At 41.0% G+C, this 28,000-nt stretch overlaps 1 protein-coding gene and 2 non-coding genes across 3 annotated transcripts; all 3 read left to right on the forward strand.

Annotated features, from left to right (window-relative positions):
* The first annotated feature begins 22 nt into the window (after nucleotides 1-22).
* Nucleotides 23-27,996, forward strand: LOC132842558 (zinc finger protein 420-like). Its single transcript, XM_060865293.1, is given in 10 exon segments — nucleotides 23-166; nucleotides 1,590-1,656; nucleotides 1,889-2,027; nucleotides 3,086-3,193; nucleotides 3,281-3,391; nucleotides 5,333-5,604; nucleotides 6,554-6,621; nucleotides 6,743-6,933; nucleotides 10,367-11,519; nucleotides 26,534-27,996. Coding segments are annotated over 9 exon segments (3,207 nt in total). The 5' UTR covers nucleotides 23-166; nucleotides 1,590-1,599; the 3' UTR covers nucleotides 27,642-27,996.
* Nucleotides 5,842-6,005, forward strand: LOC132843676 (U1 spliceosomal RNA). The gene has a single exon (XR_009648213.1). It is a non-coding gene; the product is annotated as a U1 spliceosomal RNA (small nuclear RNA).
* LOC132843675 (U1 spliceosomal RNA) lies at nucleotides 22,211-22,374 on the forward strand. Its single transcript, XR_009648212.1, has one exon. It is a non-coding gene; the product is annotated as a U1 spliceosomal RNA (small nuclear RNA).
* Nucleotides 27,997-28,000: the final 4 nt, after the last annotated feature.

The following is a 28,000-nucleotide window of genomic DNA, read 5'->3' on the forward strand; positions in this document are numbered from 1 at the left end:
AGTTTACTCCTGCCCTATTGACGAAGACGCTGCTGGGTTTGTTTCTGCTTGAACAGAAGGGATTTCTGACACAGATGATCATTTATGATTAAAATTATTTCAGCTACAATTGGACACAATCTCGACCTCAGCACCGTGTCTGTATGTGACGGGTTTAAAGCCCACGGTGAGTTACACTTGAGCTTGTTGATAAATTAACCTAACGGTAGGTGGTCTCGTCCCAATGTGAGGGCTACATCCTGTGTAGGGGCCCTACTGAGGGAACCGCACTAACCCGGATGTAGGGCCCTACTGAGGGTACCGTCCTAACCCGGATGTAGGGCCCTACTGAGGGTACCGCACTAACCCGGATGTAGTGCTCTACATTACCATCAGAGGCATTTGACACTCAGCCATGATGAAGTCGGTTCAGAAAGCTGACTTAAAGACTTAAAAACACTGACTTTTTTCCTCATTGATTCCTCGTTTATTTCTTTGCTTATTTGCAAATATTGTCTACTAAAAGGAGTCGATTATATTTTTAATCTGCACTCCATCGTGTGGGATGGGAATTCCAGCCCTTTTCATGGAGTCAGATGAAGAGTCGATTCTTTTGGTTCTCAATTCAAGAAGCTTTTATTGTCATTTCAGCCTAGTGCAAGACGAGGGACAGTGCAGACAGACACACAAAACACTACAAGACAAATAAACACAAGATAGCGCCGACTAGTGTGCATTCTGTATGTTGTACAAAACATTGTGCAAAGGTATAGGGTCATAAACACAGGGTTAATGTAAACATATAAACACAGGGTTAATGTAAACATATAAACACAGGGTTAATGTAAACATATAAACACAGGGTTAATGTAAACATATATATATATATAAACACACAGGGTTAATGTAAACATATATATATATATATATATACACACAGGGTTAATGTAAACATATAAACACAGGGTTAATGTAAACATAAACACAGGGTTAATGTAAACATATATATATACACACAGGGTTAATGTAAACATATATATACACACACAGGGTTAATGTAAACATATAAACACAGGGTTAATGTAAACATATATATACACACACAGGGTTAATGTAAACATATAAACACAGGGTTAATGTAAACATATATATACACACACAGGGTTAATGTAAACATATACAATAAAAGCTTCTTGACTCGATCAGCAGAGCTACAGTATCTAACTGTACACTAGCTGCGTTACCATCAATCTGCTACTACAGTACCCTCCAAGCTTTACACTGCCTTGTAATTTAATAAATGAAAAGAAATGACATTTAAAATGTAAACTGACAGGTTTCTGTTTCTGTTATTCTTACATTTTTATACTTCAAGGTCCTGCATTTTAGAACATAATTTCAAACCGACCACATTTGCTGTAAGATTGGTCTGAGAAATACACCATACCTAATTTTTATAGAATTAAAAAAATCACTTTCAAGCAATCATCTAAATGATATGTCTCAATGAAAGAAGTGTTCCAGGTTCTCTTTGGTTTTTAAATGAAAACGTATGTTTTGCACAGATTTCTAGAATTGATCGGTTTAAAAACTTCAGATTAACCCTTTAGGCTTCTTGTAATGAGATCAGCAGAATCCAGACCAACCTGTGAGACTCCTGCTGTCACACATTCACAGGTAAAGTCTGTGTATTCATTAACTTCAAGAGTATTTCATCTTTTTGTTTAATTTTTTCTTGAATATATACACAAATATGTTTATATACAAATATATACAAAGCATGAAGACTAGCTCATGCTGACGAATCTCAAATGTCTTTCTTTGCTGCTTACTTGCATGCTGTAATAATGACGGTTAAACGGTGTATTATTGTATTGTGTACGATGTATTAATGTTCTGTGGTCACTAGCTGTGCAGGGCTCAGACAGAAACTTCTATGACTTCAACTAGAGGCTCATCAGGCTCTGGGGGTCACTTCAGCTCTGAGGAGGAAATGAATAACGGATTTCAAAAGAAGCCCATAAAAGAAGAGCCTGAAGACTACCACTGTAAATAACGCTGTTGTTTAATTTCTACATCTGACATGTAGAACTGTTCCAGATTACATATAATTATCAAACAGGATGTCTAAATAACATAATCTTTACATATAAGGCATGCTGTTATGCTTTTGTTTGCTTGGTTGCGTTCGCTTCTGTTTTCCTTCATTGCTTTGCTAGACTGACAGAACGTCTCATGATCTCCAGGGTTACCTGACTATTGCCAACAGCATTGGACACACTGAGAATCTACAGATGATAGTCAGCTTGATGTGTTATGGCTAGGGTTGCAAAAGTCCGGGAGTTTTCAAGGCTGGAAACTTTTTCATGGGAATTAACAGGAATATATAGAAATAAACTGGGAATTTAAAAAAAATGCAGAGTTGCCTATAACAAGGAACTTAAATGTGCTTAAATTGCAGAATAATTTTGTGTATTTAACTAGTTGCTTATTAGCATGAATATTAATAGAATATTGGCTATTTATTAGTACTTATTAAGCACATATTAATGCCTTATTCTGCATTACCTTATTCTACATTCTTAATTGTATCCAATAACTAAACTTAATTTACCTTACTAATTAGAATAGATTACAGCAATCATAGGGAAATATGTTTATTACAATTATTAAGTTTATTATGTTTATTACAAGCATAATAATGTTTATTATGCTTTTGTGTTACTCAATGAAATAATCAATTAAGTTCTACTTACAATTAAATCAGTCAAGACGTCATTTTTAAAATGTGTATAACCTTGCATGCATGTCTGCTTATGACCAAACAACATGTTTATTTGTGTTTATATATGATATAGTTTATATAAATTTCCCTGTAGTTCCAAATAATTCCCATAAATTCCTGTAAATTTTGGTAAATTCCCGTAAAGTTTCCAATTTGGGATATTTTGGGAAACTTTCCACCCCTTTGTAACCCTAGTCATGGCCCCCTTTTTTAAAAATTCTATTTAGGCTTCAGTTTTGACTGGAAGTCCAGGACATGTTTACTAATTCTGTTCCTCTTATTTCCCTAAATGAATCTTCTTAATCTCTGATGACACTTCAGCTATGACGACACCAAGCAGTGTGGGCCACGTCACCACTGTGAACCAACATACTGAAGGGTTTCAAGAGAAGCTTGTAAAAGAAGAACCTAAAGATGGAGACTATCTCTGTAAGGCAATAACACACCATGGGTCCCACCTCAATCTCTGACTAAATATGAATTATATACTAATTCTATTAAATTATGGAATTGTAGGTGGTGAGACATCGAGCTGTGTGGTTCAGCTGAACCTTGGGGACCAACAGACTGAAGGATTCCATGAAAAGCCTTTAAAAGATGTAGAACCTGATGAAGACGACTATCTCTGTAAGACAACAGACCCTGTACAATGTTCAGCATGGGTCTAAAACTCTGAAAAGACTTTTATTCTGAGGCCCCATCTACATGTATAGGGAATATTTGTACAACCCTGATTCCAGAAATGTTGGGACAAGGCTTTTAAATCACATGAGCCAATATTTTAATCAAAATAGAAGATAGATACATAACAAATGATTAAATCGAGAACCTTTATCAACTAAATGAGCTCATTTCTAATTTGATGCCTGCTACAGGTCTATGATGTTGTGGATTTTATGAGGGTCTTGTGTCAAAGCTTCAAGCTTACCATTCTAGAAGGAAGTCTTGTTAGAAGTCACATCTGAGGAGAACTTGTCCAGGAGTGTACTGTAAGAGTCAAGATCTGCATCAAGTTGTGATTTCTTCTACTTTTTCTCTGATGATCTTAGCGCTCTTCAATTGTTGCACAACACATCTGAAAGAGGATGTGACAGAGGACAGAGGGCAGAGAAAGTCCATGGTTGAGGAAAGGAGAGGAAAGTGTCTGTGGCCAAGGGTAGAGTCCAAGGGTAGTGAGGAAAAAGACTCAGGATCAGGAAGAGAAGAAAGAGTGCCAGAAGCTACAGAAGAAGGGGAGACAGAGTGGAGGTTGCGGCGGGTAAGAGAGAGGGGGTGAGAGGTAGTTTTAGTTAGGGTAGGGAGAGTGATGGTGAAGGATACCAGGTGATGATCAGAGATGTGTAGTGGGGTAGCAGTCATGTCTGTAGCTGGAGAAGGACAGGTGAAAACCAGGTCCAGGACATACTGGTTGTATACTGTTGTAATAGCTTCAGTATGTAGTTTTCATTGTCCTCCTGAACTACACAAGGCCTTTCCTGATATAGACGTTGTCTGGAGGGGAGCACATGTTCTCTAAAAACTTTATATACCTTACAGCATTCATAGTGCCTTCCAACACATGGGCCTGATATCAATTAACGTAGATGTTCTTCCAGATAAATCTTTTAAAAATGTCTTGCTTTTCCAGCCATTTATTTCCACGTGCCAGCGTTTTTGAGACCTGTAGCAGGCATCAAATTTGAAATGAGCTTATTTAGTGGATAAAAGTTCTCTGTTTTAACATTTGTTATGTTATCTGTGTTCTATTGTGAATAAAATATTGGCTCATGTGATTTAAAAGTCTTTTAGCTTTCATTTTATTAAAATTTAAAAAATGTCACAACATTTCCGGAATTCGAGTTGCACAATTGTATAATAATAACAACAACAATAATAATAATAATAATAATAATAATAATAATATTAATAATAATAATAATAATAATAACAATATTTTATTCATTACGCACTTTTCAGTGACCCAAAGACACTAACAATATTTAGCACAGAGTTAAGCAGAAATATACTCAGCAAAACACAAAAGCTTGTGTTCAGGAAAACAGAAAATAAAAAATTACAACCAGAGTGAGTAGAGCTGCAGAAATATCTTGATCACAAAGCTGTGAAGGCTGGCACACAGATCAGACCAGACGAGGAAGACCTTAGGGTACGGGATGGTTTGTGTGGATGGGGAGTGTTACACAAGTAGCAGGTAGCAATGTTGTTCATATTTTTTACCCTCAGTCCACACAGTGTGTTTTAAAAATATCTACAGCCTCTAAAAATGCAAGAGCGATCTGAAATTCCACACATGAACAAGCCTGAAGTGTAAACATATGAGCTGCATATGGAGCAGTAGAGAAGGAGAAATGTGGGAAAACATCAGAAAGACCAAAATCTATTTTTTCCGAAACATCTGTATACATGTGGATGGGGTTTAACTGAGTGTAATTTGTGCCTAATCCCAAATTTTAGTCACACTAAAACTCTTACATCCTGGACATGAAAGACTGAGAAGTTCTGAGTCAGTTCTTAAGTTATGATCAAATTCTTCCTGGACCTGCATGATATTGTTTTCTGTTCTTCTAGACTGTGAGTATTGTAGATCCTCCTTCATCAACAAGTGTGAGACGCACGGTTCAGCTCTGTTCCTCCCTGATACCTCTGTCCCTAGAGGGGTTTCAGACCGAGCCAGACAAACCCTCCCACCTGGACTAGAGCTTCAGAAATCTGATATTCCTGATGTAGGATTGGGAGTGTTTAATAAGGGGGACACTGTTCCACTGGGTGCTCACTTTGGACCTTACCAGGGAGACCCGGTAGACAAAGAAGAAGCCATGGCCAGTAGCTTCTCTTGGGTGGTGAGTTAGTTTCCTAAAAAAATGAGTTAAAGATACATTGCATTCAAACACTGAGAGAAAATGAAGATACTCTTTACCTGTGATGAGATGAATAACAAAACTCATAGCTTAAACATTTTGAAGGTGAATTTGTTGTGTTTTTAACACTGTACAAAACTTGAAACTAGGTTAGAATAGGACAATAATTATAAAAGTCATTCTTTATTGTGGTCTGCCTTAACTGGTCTGCCTTAACTTATACTTACCTGGCAGGGGCAATACCATGATCAAGGAGGTGGTTTGCCCAAAGCGAGGCTTGGCCATTGCATTCGGGCTGTGCTGACCTTTGCGAATTCCCCAAATGCGGGAATCTCGACTGCATAATTTCTGATAGTGGGGGACTGTGTTCGTGCTCTCCCCTGTTTTGTGTGGGGAAGTTGTGGCCTAATGGTTAGAGAGTTTGACTCCTAACCCTAAGGTTGTGGGTTCGAGTCTCGGGCCGGCAATACCACGACTGAGGTGCCCTTGAGCAAGGCACTGAACCCCCCCAACTGCTCCCCGGGTGCCGCAGCATAAATGGCTGCCCACTGCTCCGGGTGTGTGTTCATGGTGTGTGTGTGTTCACTGCTGTGTATGTGCACTTTGGATGGTTTAAATGCAGAGAACGAATGAGTATGGGTCACCGTACTTAGCTGTATGTCACGTCACTTTTTTTAAAAAATAAATATACATCTTGTCCATCCCTGTAATGTTTTAACACTAATTTATTTAGAACCCACATACTAGTCCAACTCAGCCTTTTAGTTAGATATGTTGTTTAGAATGAATAATAAAGGAAGATTTATATCCCGTAGTCTGGGTAAACAGATGACCGTATAATGTGATTCTTTTTTGCCCAGATTATGGTGATTGTTCCTATATTGCTTTTTTTATTTGAAGACGATGGTAACATTAATTACACGTTTTTCAGATTAACAAGAGCGGTCATTTTGAGAGGTACATAGATGCTAAGAGAGTGACCCATGCCAACTGGATGAGGTGAGGAATCGTTTTCTTTAGAGAGTTACTTTAATTTCTTCATCAGGTTCTGTTCTGCTGCTCACTGTGGCCCATTTGTCTTTCTTTAATCCTGTGTTGTCTCTTTTCCTCATTTCCTGAGGTATGTGAATTGCGCTCATAATAATGAAGAGAATAATCTGGTGGCGTTACAGTATCGAGGTGAGATTTTTTACCGCTGCTGTCGACCCATCAAACCAAGACAGGAACTTTTGGTGTGGTATGAAGAGAAGTATGCTAAGGATCTCGGGGTTACTTTCAACTGCATCTGGAAGAAAAAGTGCTCCATAAGCGGTAACTTCAAAATATATTTAAAACACTTGTTGTGTCTTAAAGGACTTTTCTTTAAAAGTGTATTATGCATTCTTCTTCTGCCTGATACAACTTTTCCACCAGTTTACAAGAGGGAGTGTGAAGCAGACAGCATACATCTTGTACACCTAATCTTACAGATATGTACCGTGATACGGCTGAATGATGCCTTTTAACCAGTCACCTACTTCCTACCGCTGACCAGTCTGGGTTACAAGTGGTATAGCTTAAGGATTGAAAATCACCTACTGGGCAACAGATCAGCCCTTTGACTGAATATGCAAGTGTTCAGGGATATGCCATAGATTCGCATTTAGATTGAAGGTTTTGACTGTACCATTCTAACACATTAATGTTAGATGAGGGGGCTTATGGTAGCCTAGTGGTTAAGGTGTTGGGCTACCGATCAGAAGGTTGTGAGTTCGATCCCAGGTCCACCAAGCTGCCACTGTTGGGCCCCTGAGCAAGGCCCTTAACCCTCAATTGCTCAGCTGTATAAAAACGAGATAATGTAAGTCGCTCTGGATAAGGGTGTCTGCTAAATGATGTAAATGTAAATGCCCATCTTTCCATCTTCTGCCGCTTATCCGGGGCTGGGTTGTGGGGGCAGCGGTCTAAACAGTGAATACCCAGACTTCCCTCTCCCCAGACACTTCCTCCAGCTCTTTCGGGGGAATCCAGAGGCGTTCCCAGGCCAGCCGAGAGACATAGTCCCTCCAGCGTGTCCTAGGTCTTCCCCGGGGCCTCCTCCCGGTTGGACATGCCTGGAACACCTCCCCAGGGAGGCGTCCAGGAGGCATCCGGAACAGATGCCTGAGCCATCGATGTGGAGGAGCAGCGGCTCTACTCTGAGTTCATCCCGAGTGACCAAGCTCCTCACCCTATCTCTAAGGGGGAGCCCAGCCACCCTATGGAGGAAACTCATTTCGGCCGCCTGTATCCGGGATCTTGTCCTTTTGGTCATGACCCAAAGCTCATGTCCACAGGTGAGGGTAGGAACGTAGATCGACTGGTAAATAGAGAGCTTCGCCTTGCAGCTCAGCTCTTTCTTCACCACAACAGACCGGTATATCGACCGCATCACTGCAGAGGATACACTGATCCGCCTGTCGATCTCCCGCTCCGTCCTTCCCTCATTCGTGAACAAGACCCCAAGATACTTAAACTCCTCCACTTGAGGCAGGAGCTCTCCACCAACCTGAAGGGGGCAAGCCACCCTTTTCCGGCTGAGAACCATGGCCTCGCACTTGGAGGTGCTGATTCTCATCCCCACCGCTTCACATTCGGCTGCAAACCGTCCCAGTGCATGCTGAAGGTCCTGATTTGATGAAGCCAACCGGACATCATCTGCAAAAAGCAGAGACGAAATCCTGTGGTCCCCAAACCGGACTCCCTCTGACCCCCAACTGTGCCTAGAAATCCTGTCCGTATAAATAATGAACAGGACCGGTGACAAAGGGCAGCCCTGCCTGAGTCCAACATGCACCGGGAACAAGTCTGACTTACTGCCGGCAAAGAGAACCAAACTCCTGCTCCGGTCATATAGACAGCCCTTAGCAGAGGGCCCATACTCCCAGAGCACCCCCCACAGGTCGCCATGAGGGACACAGTTGAATGCCTTCTCCAGATCAACAAACCTGTTCCACGACTCGGACGAAAACCACATTTTTCCTCCTGAATACGAGGTTCGACTATCGGCCGGATTCTCCTCTCCAGTACCCTGGCATAGACTTTTCCGGGGAGGCTGAGGAATGTGATCCCCCTGTAGTTGGAATACACCCTCCGGTCCCTCTTCTTAAACAGAGGGACCACGACCCCAGTATGCCAGTCCAGAGGCACTATCCCAGTCACCACGCGATGTTGCAGAGGTGTGTCAACCAAGACAGCCCCACAACATCCAGAGACTTAAGGTACTCAGGGTGGATCTCATCCAGCCTCGGTGCCTTGCCACCAAGGAGCTTCTCAACTACCTCAGTGACCTCAGCTTGGGGGATCGACGAGTCCACAACTAAGCCCTCGGCCTCTGCATCCTCAGTGGAAGACATGTCGGTGGGGTTGCGGAGATCCTCAAAGTAGGTATTGGTGTTCGTTATGGACAAACTGTGACTAGCACAGAAGTCCAATAACAGAACACCAGGTCGGGGGGGCCGTTCCTCCCAATCACGCCCCTCCAGGTGTCACTGTCGCTGCCCACGTGAGCTTTGAAGTCCCCCAGTAGAACGACAGAGTCCCCGGTCGGAGCACTTTCTAGCACCCTTCCCAGAGACACCAAGAAGGTTGGGTACTCTACACTGCCATTTGGCCCGTAAGCACAAATAACAGTGAGAGACCTAAATGTAAATGTTCTTTGGCAATATGTTTAAAATCCTTGCCCTATTGGAAATTGATTCTCTGCTGGACTCTTGCATACATGAACAGGTAATGTTGTCCTGAAAAATTATTCCTGACCAGATTGCCACCAGTTTCTGTTGATGAGAATCTACTACCATCGTGTTACAATAGTCATGGTGTTTTCTGGATAAACATTGAGCTTTGTGCCATGTCCAGTTTTAATTTAGACACACAAGCTCTTTTATCACATTTGCTGAGTCTTCAACATATGACATGCAACTTTATGCATACAAATCTTGGCATAATCATATGCCCCCTTTCCACCAAGGCAGTTTGAGTGCTGGTTCGGGGCCTAATTTAGAACCAGTTATGTCTTTTTCGACACCCAAAGCACTTGCTCTGAACCAGGAAAGTGGTTCTTAAGTAGCACCAAAAAGTTGCTGGTCTAGACTTAAGAACCGCTTGTGTCAGGGGCTGTTGGCGTGGCTACTGTTAGCAACTGTGGGTGGGGCTACTGATAGCGCCTTTGATAATGTACCTTAAGTATACTAATGTTTAATACACTTTTACTTTACCGCAATATGATCAATTATCAGCACACATGATAGTAGGTAGCTACATGCTAAGGACAACTTTTTTCTGTGTTAATGTTAATATTATGTACTTTCTCGATTACAACCTCCATTTATACAAATTACATGTCGCTGCACGTACACGTTGGATTCGCCGCATTTGGATGCCAATGTAGGTTCACAAAGCCATGAGCATTAACAGTAAAGCAACATCCGCCATTGTTGATGTTGTGTTTGTGTTTGCCGCTGCTGCACTAACGTTGCTGTGTAACGTGACACGTATACAGTGACGTCAGACTCGGCTCTGTGATGGCTCTCTAGCTGATGGAAAGGCAAACCGGTTCTTAGAAGTTTCGCCAGTGGAACCAACTTTGAACCAGCACCAGTGCTAGCTCTGAACCAGCACCCGGTTCTTTTTGGTGGAAAAGGGGTAATGATTTCTGTGCAAGTTTCTGCATCTCTGCCTCATCTAGGAGTCTTTAAACGTTGCGTCTCTTCATTTTCTGTTCCAGAAACCAGTGGTTGCCCAGTGAAAATTTTCCCTGGCTCACAGTGTTCACTTTACTATACGTCACAAATTGACCTCCACAAACATGCCAAGAGATGTCACGATGAGGAAAACGTGAGCATGATGAAATCAGAAGAAATGAAACATGAAACTCCAAAAACCACAAGAATCTCTACCAATAAGCAAACACACACCGGTCCTCATTTTAAAATCTCTTGCAGGCTGAAAGAAATTTATGGCTGCTCGCAGTGTGGGAAGCGTTTTGCTGAACGGTTCCATCTGAAGCAACACCAGCGCATTCACACCGGAGAAAGGCCATTTCCCTGCTGCCAGTGTGGGAAGCGTTTTGCTCGACAGAGTCATCTTCAAGCACATCAAACCATTCACACAGGAGAGAAACTGTATTCGTGCTCACAGTGTGGGAAACGCTTTAATCGGGAGAGTACTCTCCAGCGGCATAGACGAATTCACACAGGAGAAAAGCCATATCACTGCTCAGAGTGTGGGAAGAGGTTTACTTACCAGAATGCTCTACAACGACATCAGCGTGTTCATACAGGAGAAAAGCCGTACATCTGCTCAGAGTGTGGGAAGAGGTTTACTTACCAAAATGCTCTCCAACGACATCAACGCGTTCATACAGGAGAAAAGCCATACATCTGCTCAGAGTGTGGGAAGAGCTTTAGCCAACCAAATTCTTTCCAGATCCATCAACTCTTTCACACAGGAGAGAAGCCGTATCCCTGTTTAGACTGTGGGAAGGTTTTTCATCAACAGAATACTCTGCAAATCCATCAGCGAATCCACACAGGAGAGAGACCATTTCACTGCGGACAGTGCGGGAAGAGCTTTAATCAGGACAGCGCCCTTCAACGGCACCGGCGCACTCATACAGGAGAGAAACCGTATCACTGCTCGCACTGCGGGAAGAGTTTCGCTCGTCTGTGTCATCTCAAACGGCACGAACATATTCACACCGGAGAGAAGCCGTATCAGTGCTCACAGTGCGGGAAGCGTTTTAATAGAGAGAGTACTCTACAACGGCACCAGCAGACACACTCCGGACAGAAGCTGTTCATCTGCTCCGAGTGTGGGAAGAGTTTTACACGACAGAGTAATCTCAAAATACACCAGCGAATTCACACAGGAGAGAAGCTGTAGCTCTGCTCACAATGTGGACACGGTCTCACTCGGTGGAATAGTTCACCAGAGATAGAAGCCATATACCTGCTCAGTGTGGAAGGAGTTTTAGCCAAATCCATCAGCTCATTCACACAGGAGAGAAGGCAGTATCCCTGCTTACGGTGTGAAAAGACATTTATTTTATAAAGTCATCTCCAATGTCAACAATGTAGTGTTGCTAGTGTTGGGTCAGTCTTCAGACAGACCTTCGACAATTCCAGAGGAAAACGTTCAAGTTTCAGACTGATGAGGCTACAGTGCTGCAGATGTTAAACAATATTGTTATTAACATGTTCAAATATAGCTACAACAGGCCTTATTTATCTTTATTTATGTAAAATTACGAATAATCCAAACTAAATAAAAACATCTTGCATTTGTTTCCGCAAGTTTTCAACTTTACATGGATTCATTATTTGTGTAACCGGTTAGCACTTGTGACCATGTTGAATATCAACTACTAGAACTAGTTACATCAAACTTTTTTTTTTATTTTGGTCTGGTTTACCATATAATAACTTTAATTCCATTTAATTTACATTTTTATATTTTCCCCTGGCTTAAATTAGCACTTTACTGTAAAAATGAAGTGTCTGTGCTCTTTTCTTATTAATTCAATTCAATTCAGATTTATTTGTATGGCACTTTTTACAATGGACATTGTCTCAAAGCAGCTTTACAGAACATAAACATGGAACAAAAGTTTATTATAAAGAATAATATAAATATTAATATAATACAAAATTCTAGATTAATATTAGATATATTTAAATGTGTTTGTATTTATCCCCAATGAGCAAGTCAGAGGTGACTCAGGTGACTGTGGAGAGGAAAAACTCCCTTAGATGGTAAAGAAAGAAACCTTGAGAGGAACCAGACTCAAAGGGGAACCTCATCCTCATCTGGGTGGCACTGGGGGTGTGATTATAAATATACAGTCTGATAAATGTTGTATTGATGTAAAAGACCACATGGGGTTCACATCTCCTCTTTAGTATAGCAGAGTCTAACTGGAGCTGGTAGATCTCTTAAAGTCCCTCCCCAACAAGGTTGTTAGGTAGATGAACTAGTGAACCAGTATTCAGTTTTTATTATTAGGTTATATTAGATTAGATTTGTATTTATTGATGGAGACTTCAAAGAACGTCCATATGGCCAAATGCCATAAATGTAAATACTTGTTATTGGTCAAACTGGGAAAGAATCATCACGAACACATTTGATGTTTTTAGTCAATCACATTTATTGTATGTATTTTGAACGGTCAATTTATTGTGTGAAATGTTTCAAAATTGGTTTAATAATTTACATAAATATAGTACTTGTAAGCTTAAAGTAATGTAACCTTATTGTGATATATATATATTCTGGTAATCTGAAGATCTTAATCTACAGATATATACTGGGAACTGGGATGCCATCAAGATCGCCATCTTGATCTGACCAAATTATAGGGTATGTTTGGGAGTATTTTGTTCCTTGACATCTTGTATTCTTTGTATTTGTGTGGCAAAGATGTAAGGCTGCTATTTATCGACTATAGCTCAGCTTTCAATACTATAGTCCCCATCAAGCTGGCTTCCAAACTCATGGACCTCGGCCTGAATTCTTCACTCTGCAATTGGATTCTTAATTTCCTCACCGGCAGACCTCAAGTGGTGAAAGTAGGCCAGTACACCTCCAAATCCATCACCCTGAATGTAGGAGCCCCACAAGGCTGTGTCCTCAGTCCCCTGCTCTACTCTCTCTACACACATGACTGTGTATCTTCCCACAGCTCCACATCTATTATCAAATTTGCTGATGATACTGCGGTTCTGGGCCTCATTCACAACAACAATGAGATCGCATACCTAGATGAGGTAGAGAAACTAACATCATGGTGCCAGGACAATTGTCTCTCTCTGAATGTGAGCAAAACTAAAGAGCTGATTATCGACTTCAGGAAGAGACAACAGCAGCCCTATACTCCTCTTATGATCAGCGGGACCCCTGTGGAGAGGGTGAGCAGCTTCAAGTACCTCGTGTGTAAACATCTCCGAGGACCTGACTTGGACTACCCACATTCAAACACAGGTTAATAAAGCCAGGCAAAGACTGTACCTTCTGAGACAGCTGAGAAAATCCAGGGTCTCACCTGCAATCCTGAAAACCTTCTATTCAGGGGCCATAGAAAGTGTATTGACTCAGTGTATCTCAGTGTGGTATGGGAACAGCTCCAGACAAGACTGCAAAGCCCTGCAGAGAGTTGTGCGCTTAGCTGAGCGCATCACAGGGTCTGCTCTCCCCTGTCTGCAGGACATCTACCTCAAACGCTGCAAAAACAGAGCTGCTAAAATCATCAAGGACTCAATCCACCTCAATAACAATCTTTTCACTTTGCTGCCATCTGGTAAGCGCTTCCGTAGCCTGATGGCAAAAACCGAGAGACTTAGGAGGAGTTTCTTCCCCCAGGCCATCAGGCTCCTAAACTCAAAACCAGCCTCTTAACAACTTCATGTCTCAACTTAATATTCACTTTATCAGTAAGATATTCATCATTCACTACCTCACAATGACATACTGAAAGTGTCAACCTGTTTGCACGTTTGCCTCTTGCACATTCCTGTGTATCTTAATATTTAAGATTACAGTATAATGCACATATCGTCGCTGTTGGGTGGAAACCTCGTCCAAATTTGGTCAATTTCATATTTTTTCACATATCGATGCTGTTGGTCAGTCCCCACGTGGGTCTGTTATTTTTACAAGTTCCAATCTGAAGTTTTGAAAATAGTTTAAGCGCAAATCTCATAACTCCATTGGACACTTCAACTGTCCACCTCTTCCTCACTCCGCGGGAGAGCTTCACGGCATATTTCTCCTCAAGAAGAGTCGCAACGAATCAACACATCTTCTGAGGTAAATGTCTTCAAAACACTGCACTCAAAGAAAAAAACCTTGACCCCCGCTAGTTCTGGTGCTCGTCTGAGGACAGGAATTTTGCGCAAGACAATCCACTGCAACGCGGACTAAACCCTGTGCACTGCAGATAAGGTACGGCGTTTTTTTAATTTCCTGAAAAGTAATGGTTTTGGAGATACGAGAATTCCGCCTGACTGCGACGATATGCCTCTTGTACATCCCTGTGTATCTTATATTTATGACTACAGTTTACTTTCATGCACATTATTTTCCATTCTACAGTATACATATTTTTTATAATTTATTCTTATATTTTCATTGTTTACCTTTATCTCATTCTGTCATTGTTGTGTTTTTCAAATAAGTGCAATGTCCATGGAGCGGACCTGACTCACATTTCACTGCTGGTTATATATGCCCTATATAATTGTGTATGTGACAAATAAAAAAAATCTTGAATCTTGAATCTTGAAATGGTAAGATAGCATGAGTAGTATCAGACATAACCTGTGTTTATTGTTTTATTAATGTATTGTTTAATATGTCAAGAGGTCTGTGAAGTTTTGGTGCATTTATCAACTTTGTGCAAGCCTTGAGCCTGTGTAGTGGTAGTAACGTTTTTTTCAGGCTTAATCTGACAAGCCGTTGTGAGTTTGATTCCTACGTCCACCAAGCTGCCACTGCTGGGCCCCTGAGCAAGGCCCTTAACTCTCAATTGCTCATTTGTATATAAATGAGATAAAAATGTAAGTCACTCTGGATAAGGACGTCTGCTAAATGCTGTAAATGTAAATGTAATGAGTTTAGACCGAGGACAAGGCCATCCAGACTATGAGACTATAGAGACTATAGAGATTGGATGTAATCCAACTCAGCGCAGGTTAAAGCTAGTACACGGAATATGAATGGATGTATCACCATAGTCACCATAGGAACGGAGGAAAGGTGGAATTGTGAAATTTGGTCATGTTGTCCTTCAAATACGATAGAGCCTGTTTGATGAAAGAAAGCTGGAAAAAGCCAATGATAGTGTTCAGAAACACCCATTTTCTTTTTATAAGGAAGACATCAAAATTTGATTATTATGGAAAATAAAAATGTCAAAAACTAAAACATAATGGTGTCTAGAAATGTTCCAGGTTTGTAAAGGAAAAGGTCGGGCATTTCATCTGAAGGGGCTTGGTTTCAGTCATAATGTTAAAATAAAGGGAAATAAAGGGATGGACGCTGTAACCAGCACTGACTGCAATAAACCTTCTATCTGTGTTTATCCATTCAGTATAATTTGTCTTTTTTAATTTAAGTCCTTCTTTACTGAGCTATTCAGGTCAATGTGATGTTGGAGTCAGATATAGTAGATCTTTAGAAGGTCATCAGAGGTCATCATGATAATATGAATCTATTTATGTTTGTATACGTTTGGGTCATAAAAAAATCTCATTTATTTATACAAGTGTGTGTTAAACGTTGAAGAAAGTTCTAGATGTTTTTAAAAAAGTCATGTGACACAAACACACTCTTAGGAAATAAATGAAACTCTCTATGTCTCTCTCTCTGTCTCTGTCTTTCTCTCTCTCTGTCTCTCTCTGTGTCTCACTCACACACACACACACACACACACACACACACACACACCAACAAACAAAAACTTAATTTTCTAACTTTCTTTACATACACATTGAAATATTAATGAGTGTAAGGATAAACTACACAAATAAGCAAATTTGTGTACATTAATATGAAACAAATCCTTATTCAACATTGTTCCCGGGGCTGAAATATTACAGAATAAAATATATCCTATTACCGTGAAAAATAAGTGAAATAAGCTAGCAATTATTTTTTGTTCATTTCCTTCATGAGACCCTGACATGAATTATACTGTATAAAACTGTCATTGTATATTATATATAATGTATGATCTCTGTCTGTATCTCTGAATTTGTCTACTTATATTTAGAAATCAAAGCACATACAATTCTATACATACAAAAAAGAATTTGATAACAATTTAATACATTTTCTAAATATATTTTTAAAAAGACTTTGTCTATAAGTTCCAAATTCTGCTGGATGTCACCCTTTTATTGTAATATATTCTCTGCACCCTTCACCAAATAGTCAAAGGCAAGTAAAATCCCAGATACCGAGTAACTTTCTCATACTTATAAAGAGAACACTGATACTTTAACTAGGTGTGTGTGTGTGTGTGTGTGTGTGTGTGTGTGTGTGTGTGTGTGTGTGTGTGTGTGTCTGTGTATGTTGGGGAAGTAATAGTCTTATTACCATGTATTACCTGAGTGTGTGTGTGTGTGTGTGTGTGTGTGTGTGTGTGTGTGTGTTTGTGTGTTTGTGTGTGTGTATTACCTGAGAGTGGGTGTGTATTACCTGAGACTGTGTGTTCTGTGAAGTGAAATCTGATATAAAACAATACAAAAAAAAAAACCTGAAGGTTTAATATTGATAATTTACTGATCCATGAGAGAGAGTGTATGTGTGTGTGTGTGTGTGCCCTGTGATGGGTTGGCACTCCGTCCACGGTGTATCCTGCCTTGATGAGATAGGCACAGGCTCCCCGTGACCCGAGGTAGTTCAGATAAGCGGTAGGAAATGAGTGAGTGAGTGAGAATTTACTGATCCTTTATCCAATAAAAGGCGTAATTACACAAGTGTCCAGTAGGTGGCGGTGTACAGTTTACTCCTGCCCTATTGACGAAGAAGACGCTGCTGGGTTTGTTTCTGCTTGAACAGAAGGGATTTCTGACACAGATGATCATTTATGATTAAAATTATTTCAGCTACAATTGGACACAATCTCGACCTCAGCACCGTGTCTGTATGTGACGGGTTTAAAGCCCACGGTGAGTTACACTTGAGCTTGTTGATAAATTAACCTAACGGTAGGTGGTCTCGTCCCAATGTACACGGCTACATCCTGTGTAGGGGCCCTACTGAGGGTACAGCACTAACCCGGATGTAGGGCCCTACTGAGGGTACCGCACTAACCCGGATGTAGGGGCCCTACTGAGGGTACCGCACTAACATATATGTAAACATATATATATATATATATATATATTTATATATTTATATATTTATTTATATATATAAAAACCGCACTAACATATATATATATATATATATATATATATATATATATATATATATATATATATATATATATATATATATATAATGTTAGTGCGGTTTTTATATATATAAACACAGGGTTAATGTAAACATATAAACACAGGGTTAAAGTTCTACTTACAATTAAATCAGTCAAGACATCATTTATAAAATGTGTATTACCTTGCATGCATGTCTGCTTATGACCAAACAACATGTTTATTTGTGTTTGTATATGATATAGTTATATAATATAAATTTCCCTATATTTCCAAATAATTCCCATAAATTCCTGTAAATTTCGATAAATTCCCGTAAAGTTTCCAATTTGGAATATTTTGGAATACAGATTAAGTTCCTGTGGAAATTTACCGGAAACTTTCCACCCCTTTGTAACCCTAGTCATGGCCCCCTTTTTTTTAAAGTCTAATTAGTCTTCAGTTTTGACTGGAAGTCCAGGACATGTTTACTAATTCTGTTCCTCTTATTTCCCTAAATGAATCTTCTTAATCTCTGATGACACTTCAGCTATGACGACACCAAGCAGTGTGGGCCACGTCACCACTGTGAACCAACATACTGAAGGGTTTCAAGAGAAGCTTGTAAAAGAAGAACCTAAAGATGGAGACTATCTCTGTAAGGCAATAACACACCATGGGTCCCACCTCAATCTCTGACTAAATATGAATTATATACAAATGTTTACAAAATAAAATCAGTTTCAATCTGTGGTTAATCCTCTCACACCTTTTTAAATGATGGAATTGTAGGTGGTGAGACATCGAGCTGTGTGGTTCAGCTGAACCTTGGGGACCAACAGACTGAAGGATTCCATGAGAAGCCTTTAAAAGATGTAGAACCTGATGAAGATGACTATCTCTGTAAGACAACAGACCCTGTACAATGTTCAGCATGGGTCTAAAACTCTGAAAAGACTTTTATTCTGAGGCCCCATCTACATGTATAGGGAATATCTGTACAATCCCGATTCCAGAAATGTTGGGACATTTTTTTTTTATTTTAATAAAATGAAAACTAAAAGGCTTTTAAATCACACGAGCCAATATTTTAAACAAAATAGAACATAGATACATAACAAATGAATAAATGGAGTTGAAGTGTTCATGAATAAGTAGGTCTTCAAACCGTAGTTTGAAACTAGCCAGTGACTCAGCTGTCTGGACCCCTTGGGGAAGCAGAACAGAGAAGAGTCTAGTTATATACTTACCTCTCACCCTGAGAGATGGTGGGACCAGTCGAGCAGTGCTGTAGATCTGAGGGTGTTAGGTGCGGTGTGAGGAGTGATGAAGGCTTTGAGGTAGTAGGGAGCTGGTCCATTTTTGGCTTTGAAGGCCAGCATCAGTGTTTTGTATCTGATGTGTGCAGCTACAGGAAGCCAGTGGAGGGATCGCAGCAGTGTGGTGGTGTGGAGAACTTTGGCAGGTTGAAAACAAGCCGTGCAGCTGCATTTTGGAACATTTGCAGAGGACTGATTGCGTTCATATGTAGACCTGACAGAGAGAGCTGCAGTAGTCCAGTCTTGAGATGACAAGTACTTGAGCAGCCTGTATGGACAAATATGGCCGTATCCTTCTAATGTTGTAGAGAATGAACCGACATGAGCGAGTCACATTAGCATGTGAGGAAAAGGACAGTTGCATGTCCTGTACCCCAAAATTACCCCAATTTTGCAAGCTGTGGCTGAAGGGGAGATCAGATCGTTGTGCAAGGATATAGCAAGATCATGACCTGGGGATGAGTCACCTGGGATGAACAGCAGTTCAGTTTTGCTAGGATTGAGCTTTAACTGATGAGCAGTCATCCATGATGATATTTCTGCCAGACATGCTGAGATCCGGTCAGAAGCTGTGGTATCTGAGGGTGGGAAAGAGAAGATAAGTTGTGTATCATCAGCATAGCAGTGGTAAGAGAACCCATGTGAGGAAATAACTTCAACAAGAGAGTGAATATACTTTACCAAGAGAAGAGAGTCTTGTGGTTGGCCATATAAAATGCTGCTGAAAGGTCAAGGAGGATAAGGACGGATGACAGTTTGGCTGATCTACCAGCTTGTAGTTTCTCAGAAACATCCAAAAGGGCTGTCTCTGTGGAATGAGCTGCTTTAAAGCCAGACTGTTGGGATCTTGGAGGTTGTTCTGTGAGAGATAGACAGACAGTTGATTATAGACAATGTGTTCAAGAATTTTTGAAAGAAACGAGAGAAGTGATACCAGTCTGTAGTTACTGATGTCTGATGGATCCAGAGCAGGTTTCTTTAGGATGGGAATAACCCTTGCTCTCTTGAAAGTAGTTGGTACCTGACCAGATGCTATGGATCTATTGACGATAGTGGAAATGAAGGGCAGAATGTCTTGTGAGATGGTCTGGAGCAAAGTTACAGTTGAGAAATGCGATAACGAAGGTGTAGGGGAGTCCATACTGTGAGATGTAAGTGCAGTCGGGGCTGAAGTGAAGGTCCGGCAGATTTCCTCAATCTTATCTTGGTAGAAAGAAACAAAGTCTTCTGAAGTCAGGGAGGATGAAGCATGTGGAGCCAGAGGGTTGAGTAGAGAAGAGATGATGTTGTGGATTTTATGAGGGTCTTGTGCCAAAGCTTCAAGCTTACCCTTGTAGAAGGAAGTCTTGGCAGAAATCACATATGAGGAGAACTTGGCCAGGAGTGATCGGTAAGAATCAAGATCTGCATCAAGTTGTGATTTCTTCCACTTTCTCTCTGATGATCTTAGCTCTCTTCGATTGTTGAGGAAGTCCATAGTTGAGGAAAGAGATGAGAGGAGAGTATCTGTGGCTGAGTCCAAGGGTACTGAGGAAAAAGACTCAGGATCAGGAAGAGAAGAAAGAGTGACAGGAGCTACAGAAGAAGGGGAGAGTGAAGGTTGTGGTGGGTAAGAACGAGGGGGTGAGAGGTAGTTTTAGGTAGGGTAGGGAGAGTGATGGTGAAGGATACCAGGTGATGATCAGAGATGTGTAGTGGGGAAGCAGTCATGTCTGTAGCTGGAGAAGGACGGGTGAAAACCAGGTCCAGGACATACTGGTTGTATAGTGTTGTAATAGCTGCAGTATGTAGTTTTCATTGTCCTGCTGAAATACACAAGGCCTTTCCTGATATAGACGTTGTCTGGAGGGGAGCACATGTGCTCTAAAAACTTTATATACCTTACAGCCTTCCAACACATGCAAGTTGCCCAGACCGTATGCATTTATGGGCCTGATATCAATTAACGTAGATGTTCTTCCAGCTAAATCTTTAAAAATGTCTTGCTTTTTCAGCCATTTATTGACACATGCCAACGTTTTTGAGACCTGTAGCAGGCATCAAATATGAAATGAGCTTATTTAGTGGATAAAAGTTCTCTGTTTTAACATTTGTTATGTTATCTGTGGTCTATTGTGAATAATATATTTAAGTCTTTTAGTTTTCATTTTATTAAAATTAAAAAATGTCCCAACATTTCCGGAATTTGGGTGGCACAATTGTATAATAATAATAATATTAATAATAATAATAATATTTTCTTCATTACGCACTTTTCAGTGACCCAAAGACACTACCAATATTTAGCACAGAGTTAAGCAGAAATATACTCAGGCAAAACACAAAAACCGTTGAGAGGAAAACAGAAAATAAAAAATTACAACCAGAGTGAGTAGAGCTGCAGAAATATCTTGATCACAAAGCTGTGTATGGGATGGTTTGTGTGGATGGGGAGTGTTACACAAGTAGCAGGTGGCAATGTTGTTCATATTTTTTACCCTCAGTCCACACAGTGTGTTTGAAAATATCTACAGCCTCTAAAAATGCAAGAGCGATCTGAAATTCCACACATGAACAAGCCTGAAGTGTAAACATATGAGCTGCATATGGAGCAGTAGAGAAGGAGAAATGTGGGAAAACATCAGAAAGACCAAAATCTATTTTTTCCGAAACATCTGTATACATGTGGATGGGGTTTAACTGAGTGTAATTTGTGCCTAATCCCAAATTTTAGTCACACTAAAACTCTTACATCCTGGACATGAAAGACTGAGAAGTTCTGAGTCAGTTCTTAAGTTATGATCAAATTCTTCCTGGACCTGCATGATATTGTTTTCTGTTCTTCTAGACTGTGAGTATTGTAGATCCTCCTTCATCAACAAGTGTGAGACGCACGGTTCAGCTCTGTTCCTCCCTGATACCTCTGTCCCTAGAGGGGTTTCAGACCGAGCCAGACAAACCCTCCCACCTGGACTAGAGCTTCAGAAATCTGATATTCCCGATGTAGGATTGGGAGTGTTTAATAAGGGGGACACTGTTCCACTGGGTGCTCACTTTGGACCTTACCAGGGAGACCCGGTAGACAAAGAAGAAGCCATGGCCAGTAGCTTCTCTTGGGTGGTGAGTTAGTTTCCTAAAAAAATGAGTTAAAGATACATTGCATTCAAACACTGAGAGAAAATGAAGATACTCTTTACCTATGATGAGATGAATAACAAAACTCATAGCTTAAACATTTTGAAGGTGAATTTGTTGTGTTTTTAACACTGTACAAAACTTGAAACTAGGTTAGAATAGGACAATAATTATAAAATTCATTATTTATTGTGGTCTGCCTTAACTGGTCTGCCTTAACTTATACTTACCTGGCAGGGGCAATACCATGATCAAGGAGGTGGTTTGCCCAAAGCGAGGCTTGGCCATTGTACTCGGGCTGTGCTGACCTTTGCGAATTCCCCAAATGCGGGAATCTCGACTGCATAATTTCTGATAGTGGGGGACTGTGTTCGTGCTCTCCCCTGTTTTGTGTGGGGAAGTTGTTGCCTAATGGTTAGAGAGTTTGACTCCTAACCCTAAGGTTGTGGGTTCGAGTCTCGGGCCGGCAATACCACGACTGAGGTGCCCTTGAGCAAGGCACCGAACCCCCCAACTGCTCCCCGGGCGCTGCAGCATAAATGGCTGCCCACTGCTCCGGGTGTGTGTTCACGGTGTGTGTGTGTTCACTGCTGTGTGTGTGCACTTTGGATGGTTTAAATGCAGAGAACGAATTCTGAGTATGGGTCACCGTACTTAGCCGTATCTCATGCCACTTTTTTTAAAAATAAATATACACCTTGTCCATCCCTGTAATGTTTTAACAATAATTTATTTAGAACCCACATACTAGTCCAACTCAGCCTTTTCAAAGTAGTAAAAGTTAGATATCGTCACTGTCAGGCGGAATCCTCGTATCTCCAAAACCGTTATTTTTCAGTAAATTAAAAAAACGCCGTACCTTATCTGCAGTGCACAGGGTTTAGTCCGCGTTGCAGTGGATTGTCTTGCACTAAATTCCTGTCCTCAGACGAGCACCAGAACTAGCGGGGGTCAAGATTTTTTTTTCTTTGAGCCCAGTGTTTTGAAGACATTTACCTCAGAAGACGTGTTGATTCGTTGCGACTCTTCTTGAGGAGAAATATGACGTGAAGCTCTCCCGTGGAGTGAGGAAGAGGTGGACAGTTGAAGTGTCCAATGGAGTTATGAGATTTGCGCTCAAGCTATTTTCAAGACTTTAGATTGGTTAATAACTTGTAAAAATAACAGACCCAAGTGGGGACTGAACAATAGCATCGATATGTGAAAAAATATGAAATTGACAAAATTTGGACATACGAGGTTTCCGCCCGACAGCGACGATATGTTGTTTAGAATGAATAATAAAGGAAGATTTATATCCCGTAGTCTGGGTAAACAGATGACCGTATAATGTGATTCTTTTTTGCCCAGATTATGGTGATTGTTCCTATATTGCTTTTTTTTTTATTTGAAGACGATGGTAACATTAATTACGTGTTTTTCAGATTTACAAGAGCGGTCATTTTGAGAGGTACATAGATGCTAAGAGAGTGACCCATGCCAATTGGATGAGGTGAGGAATCGTTTTCTTTAGAGAGTTACTTTAATTTCTTCATCAGGTTCTGTTCTGCTGCTCACTGTGGCCCATTTGTCTTTAATCCTGTGTTGTCTCTTTTCCTCATTTCCTGAGGTATGTGAATTGCGCTCATAATAATGAAGAGAATAATCTGGTGGCGTTACAGTATCGAGGTGAGATTTTCTACCGCTGCTGTCGACCCATCAAACCAAGACAGGAACTTTTGGTGTGGTATGAAGAGAAGTATGCTAAGGATCTCGGGGTTACTTTCAACTGCATCTGGAAGAAAAAGTGCTCCATAAGTGGTAACTTCAAAATATATTTAAAACACTTGTTGTGTCTTAAAGGACTTTTCTTTAAAAGTGTATTATGCATTCTTCTTCTGCCTGATACAACTTTTCCACCAGTTTACAAAAAGGAGTGTGAAGCAGACAGCATACATCTTGTACAACTAAGTGATATGGCTGAATGATGCCTTTTAACCAGTCACCTACTTCCTACCACTGACCAGCCTGGGGTACAAGTGGTATAGCTTAACGGTGGGGTTTCCGATTTTTGAAAGCCAACGTTGACACATAAAATCACCAAAACTAACACGCCCCTAACCCAAATGGGTCACACCCCTGTATTGATAGCTCCGCCCACACATACATACGTAACCCAGGCAACTAATGGAAAGAAATGTGTCTTTATCACAGCTGAAGTGAAGAACAATACGATTGTAGATAAACAAACAAGCAAAAATGACACACAAGCATAATCATGTAAAGGACAAAGGCATATATTAGTTCTGTGTAACAAAACAAAACCAACGTTACTCACCTATCGAGAAGGAAAAAAGCGCCTCGGCGTCTTAAGTAAAGTTGGTCACATATTCACAGATTGGAGTTTCCCGAGTCAATAACTCCTGAGCTAAACGCTGTTACTACACAAAACACGGTTGTAGCTGCGTCTCTACATTACTACGATAGAAAAGAGGTGTTATTTGTGTAGTAACAGCGTTTAGCTCAGGAGTTATTGACTCAGGAAACTCCAATCTGTGAAAATGTGACCAACTTCCTGCTCCTTCAGTTCTCTCCAGCGCTGGAAAGCTGATCCTATATTAACACGTCCTACTTCTTACCTTATCGTAAGTCTTTCTTCTCTTTCTTTCTTTGTTTTTATCCTCCATGTCAATGTTAAAACCGCTTTCTGCTAATGTCACACATGCGCACTGAACACTCTCTCCGCCCAGATTGACAAGACACGCCCCTTTCTACTCATTGGCTACACGTTTGTTTTGTTTTTTGTTTATTATTCGGCCCGACTCAGTTTTCTGAAGCATTTCTCAAAAATCTGAAATCCCACCTATAAGGATTGAAAATAACCTGCTGAGCAATCGATCAGACCTTTTACTGCAGATGCAAGTGTTCGGGGATATGCCATAGATTTGCATTTATGGTAGATTGAAGGTTTTAACTGTACCATTCCAACACATTAATGTTAGATGAGGGGTCATGTGGTAGCCTAGTGGTTAAGGTGTTGGGCTACCAATTGGAAGGTACTGAGTTCGATCCCAGGTCCACCAAGCTGCCACTGCTGAGACCCTGAGCAAGGCCCTTAACCCTCAATTGCTCAGCTGTATAAAAATGAGATAATGTAAGTCGCTCTGGATAAGGGCATCTGCTAAATGATGTAAATGTTCTTTGGCAATATGTTTAAATTCCTTGACCTATTGGAAAATGAATCCCTACTGGACTGAAATCTCTTGACATGAACAGGTAATGTTGTCCTGAACAATTATTCCTGACCAGATTGCCACCAGTTTCTGTTGATGAGAATCTACTACCATTGTGTTACAATAGTCATGGTGTTTTCTGGATAAACGTTGAGCTTTGTGCCATGTCCTGTTTTAATTTAGACACACAAGCTCTTTTATCACATTGAGTCTTCAACATATGACTCGTGTGACTTTGTTCATACAAATCTTGGCATAATCAGATGCCCCTTTTCCACCGAGGCAGTTTGAGTGCTGGTTCGGAGCCTAATTTAGAACCAGTTCTTTCTTTTTCGATACCCAAAGCACTGGCTCTGAACCAGGAAAAGTGGTTCTTAAGTAGCACCAAAATGATGCTGGTCTAGACTTAAGAACCGCTTGTGTTAGGGGCTGTGGGCGGGGCTACTGTTAGCGCATGGGGGCGGGGGTATTGTTAGTGCCTATGGGCAGGGTTACTGTTAGCACCTTTGATAATGTACCTTAAGTAGGGTCTGGGGGTGGGGCTACTGTTAGCGGCTTTGATAATGTACCTTAAGTATACTAATGTTTAAAACACTTTTACTTTACCGAAATATGATCAATTATCAGCACACATGATAGTAAGTAGCTACATGCTAAGGACAACTTTTTTCTGTGTTAATAATAAAATAACGTTATGTACTTTCTCGATAACAACCTCCGTTTATACAGATTACATGGAGCTGCACGTACACGTTGGATTCGCCGCGTTTGGGTGTTAATGTAGGTTCACAAAGCCGTGAGCATTAACAGTAAAGCAACATCCGCCATTGTTGTTGTGTTTGTGTTTGCCGCTGCTGTGCTAACGTTGCTGTGTAACGTGACACGTATACAGTGACGTCAGACTCGGCTCTGTGATGCTCTCTAACTGATGGAAAGGCAAACCGGTTCTTAGAAGGTTCGCCAGTGGAACCAACTTTGAACCAGCACCAGTGCTAGCTCTGAACCAGCACCCGGTTCTTTTTGGTGGAAAAGGGGTAATGATTTCTGTGCAAGTTTCTGCATCTCTGCCTCATCTAGGAGTCTTTAAACGTTGCGTCTCTTCATTTTCTGTTCCAGAAACCAGTGGTTGCCCAGTGAAAAGTTTCTCTGGCTCGCGGCATTCACTTTACTATACGTCACAAATTGACCTCCACAAACATGCCAAGAGATGTCACGATGAGGAAAACGTGAGCACGATGAAATCAGAAGAAATGAAACATGAAACTCCAAAAACCACAAGAATCTCTACCAATAAGCAAACACACACCAGTCCTCATTTTAAAATCTCTTGCAGGCTGAAAGAAATGTACGGCTGCTCGCAGTGTGGGAAGCGTTTTGCTGGACGGTTCCATCTGAAGCAACACCAGCGCATTCACACCGGAGAAAGGCCGTTTCTCTGCTGCCAGTGTGGGAAGCGTTTCGCTCGAAAGAGTCATCTTCAAGCACATCAAACCATTCACACAGGAGAGAAACTGTATTCGTGCTCACAGTGTGGGAAACGCTTTAATCGGGAGAGTACTCTCCAGCAGCATAGACGAATTCACACAGGAGAAAAGCCATATCACTGCTCAGAGTGTGGGAAGAGGTTTACTTACCAGAATGCTCTACAACGACATCAGCGCATTCATACAGGAGAAAAGCCGTACATCTGCTCAGAGTGTGGGAAGAGGTTTACTTACCAAAATGCTCTCCAAGGACATCAACGCGTTCATACAGGGGAAAAGCCATACATCTGCTCAGAGTGTGGGAAGAGCTTTAGCCAACCAAATTCTTTCCAGATCCACCAACTCATTCACACAGGAGAGAAGCCGTATCCCTGTTTAGACTGTGGGAAGGTTTTTCATCAACAGAATACTCTGCAAATCCATCAGCGAATCCACACAGGAGAGAGACCATTTCACTGCGGACAGTGCGGGAAGAGTTTTAACCAGGACAGCGGCCTTCAACGGCACCGGCGCACTCATACAGGAGAGAAACCGTATCACTGCTCGCACTGTGGGAAGAGTTTCGCTCGTCTGTGTAATCTCAAACGGCACGAACATATTCACACCGGAGAGAAGCCATATCAGTGCTCACAGTGCGGGAAGCGTTTTAATAGAGAGAGTACTCTACAAAGGCACCAGCAGACACACTCCGGACAGAAGCTGTTCATCTGCTCTGAGTGTGGGAAGAGTTTTACACGACAGAGTAATCTCAAAATACACCAGCGAATTCACACAGGAGAGAAGCTGTAGCTCTGCTCACAATGTGGACACAGTCTCACTCGGTGGAATAGTTCACCAGAGATAGAAGCCATATACCTGCTCAGTGTGGAAGGAGTTTTAGCCAAATCCATCAGCTCATTCACACAGGAGAGAAGGCAGTATCCCTGCTTACGGTGTGAAAAGACATTTATTTTATAAAGTCATCTCCAATGTCAACAATGTAGTGTTGCTAGTGTTGGGTCAGTCTTCAGACAGACCTTTGACAATTCCAGAGGAAAACGTTCAAGTTTCAGACTGATGAGGCTACAGTGCTGCAGATGTTAAACAATATTGTTATTAACATGTTCAAATATAGCTACAACAGGCCTTATTTATCTTTATTTATGTAAAATTACGAATAATCCAAACTAAATAAAAACATCTTGCATTTGTTTCCGCAAGTTTTCAACCTCACATGGATTCATTATTTGTGTAACCGGTTAGCACTTGTGACCCTGTGGAATATCAACTACTAGAACTAGTTACATCAAATGTTTTTATTTATTTTGGTTTAAATT

Source organism: Tachysurus vachellii, chromosome 3, assembly GCF_030014155.1.
Source record: "Tachysurus vachellii isolate PV-2020 chromosome 3, HZAU_Pvac_v1, whole genome shotgun sequence".
NCBI lineage: Eukaryota > Metazoa > Chordata > Actinopteri > Siluriformes > Bagridae > Tachysurus > Tachysurus vachellii.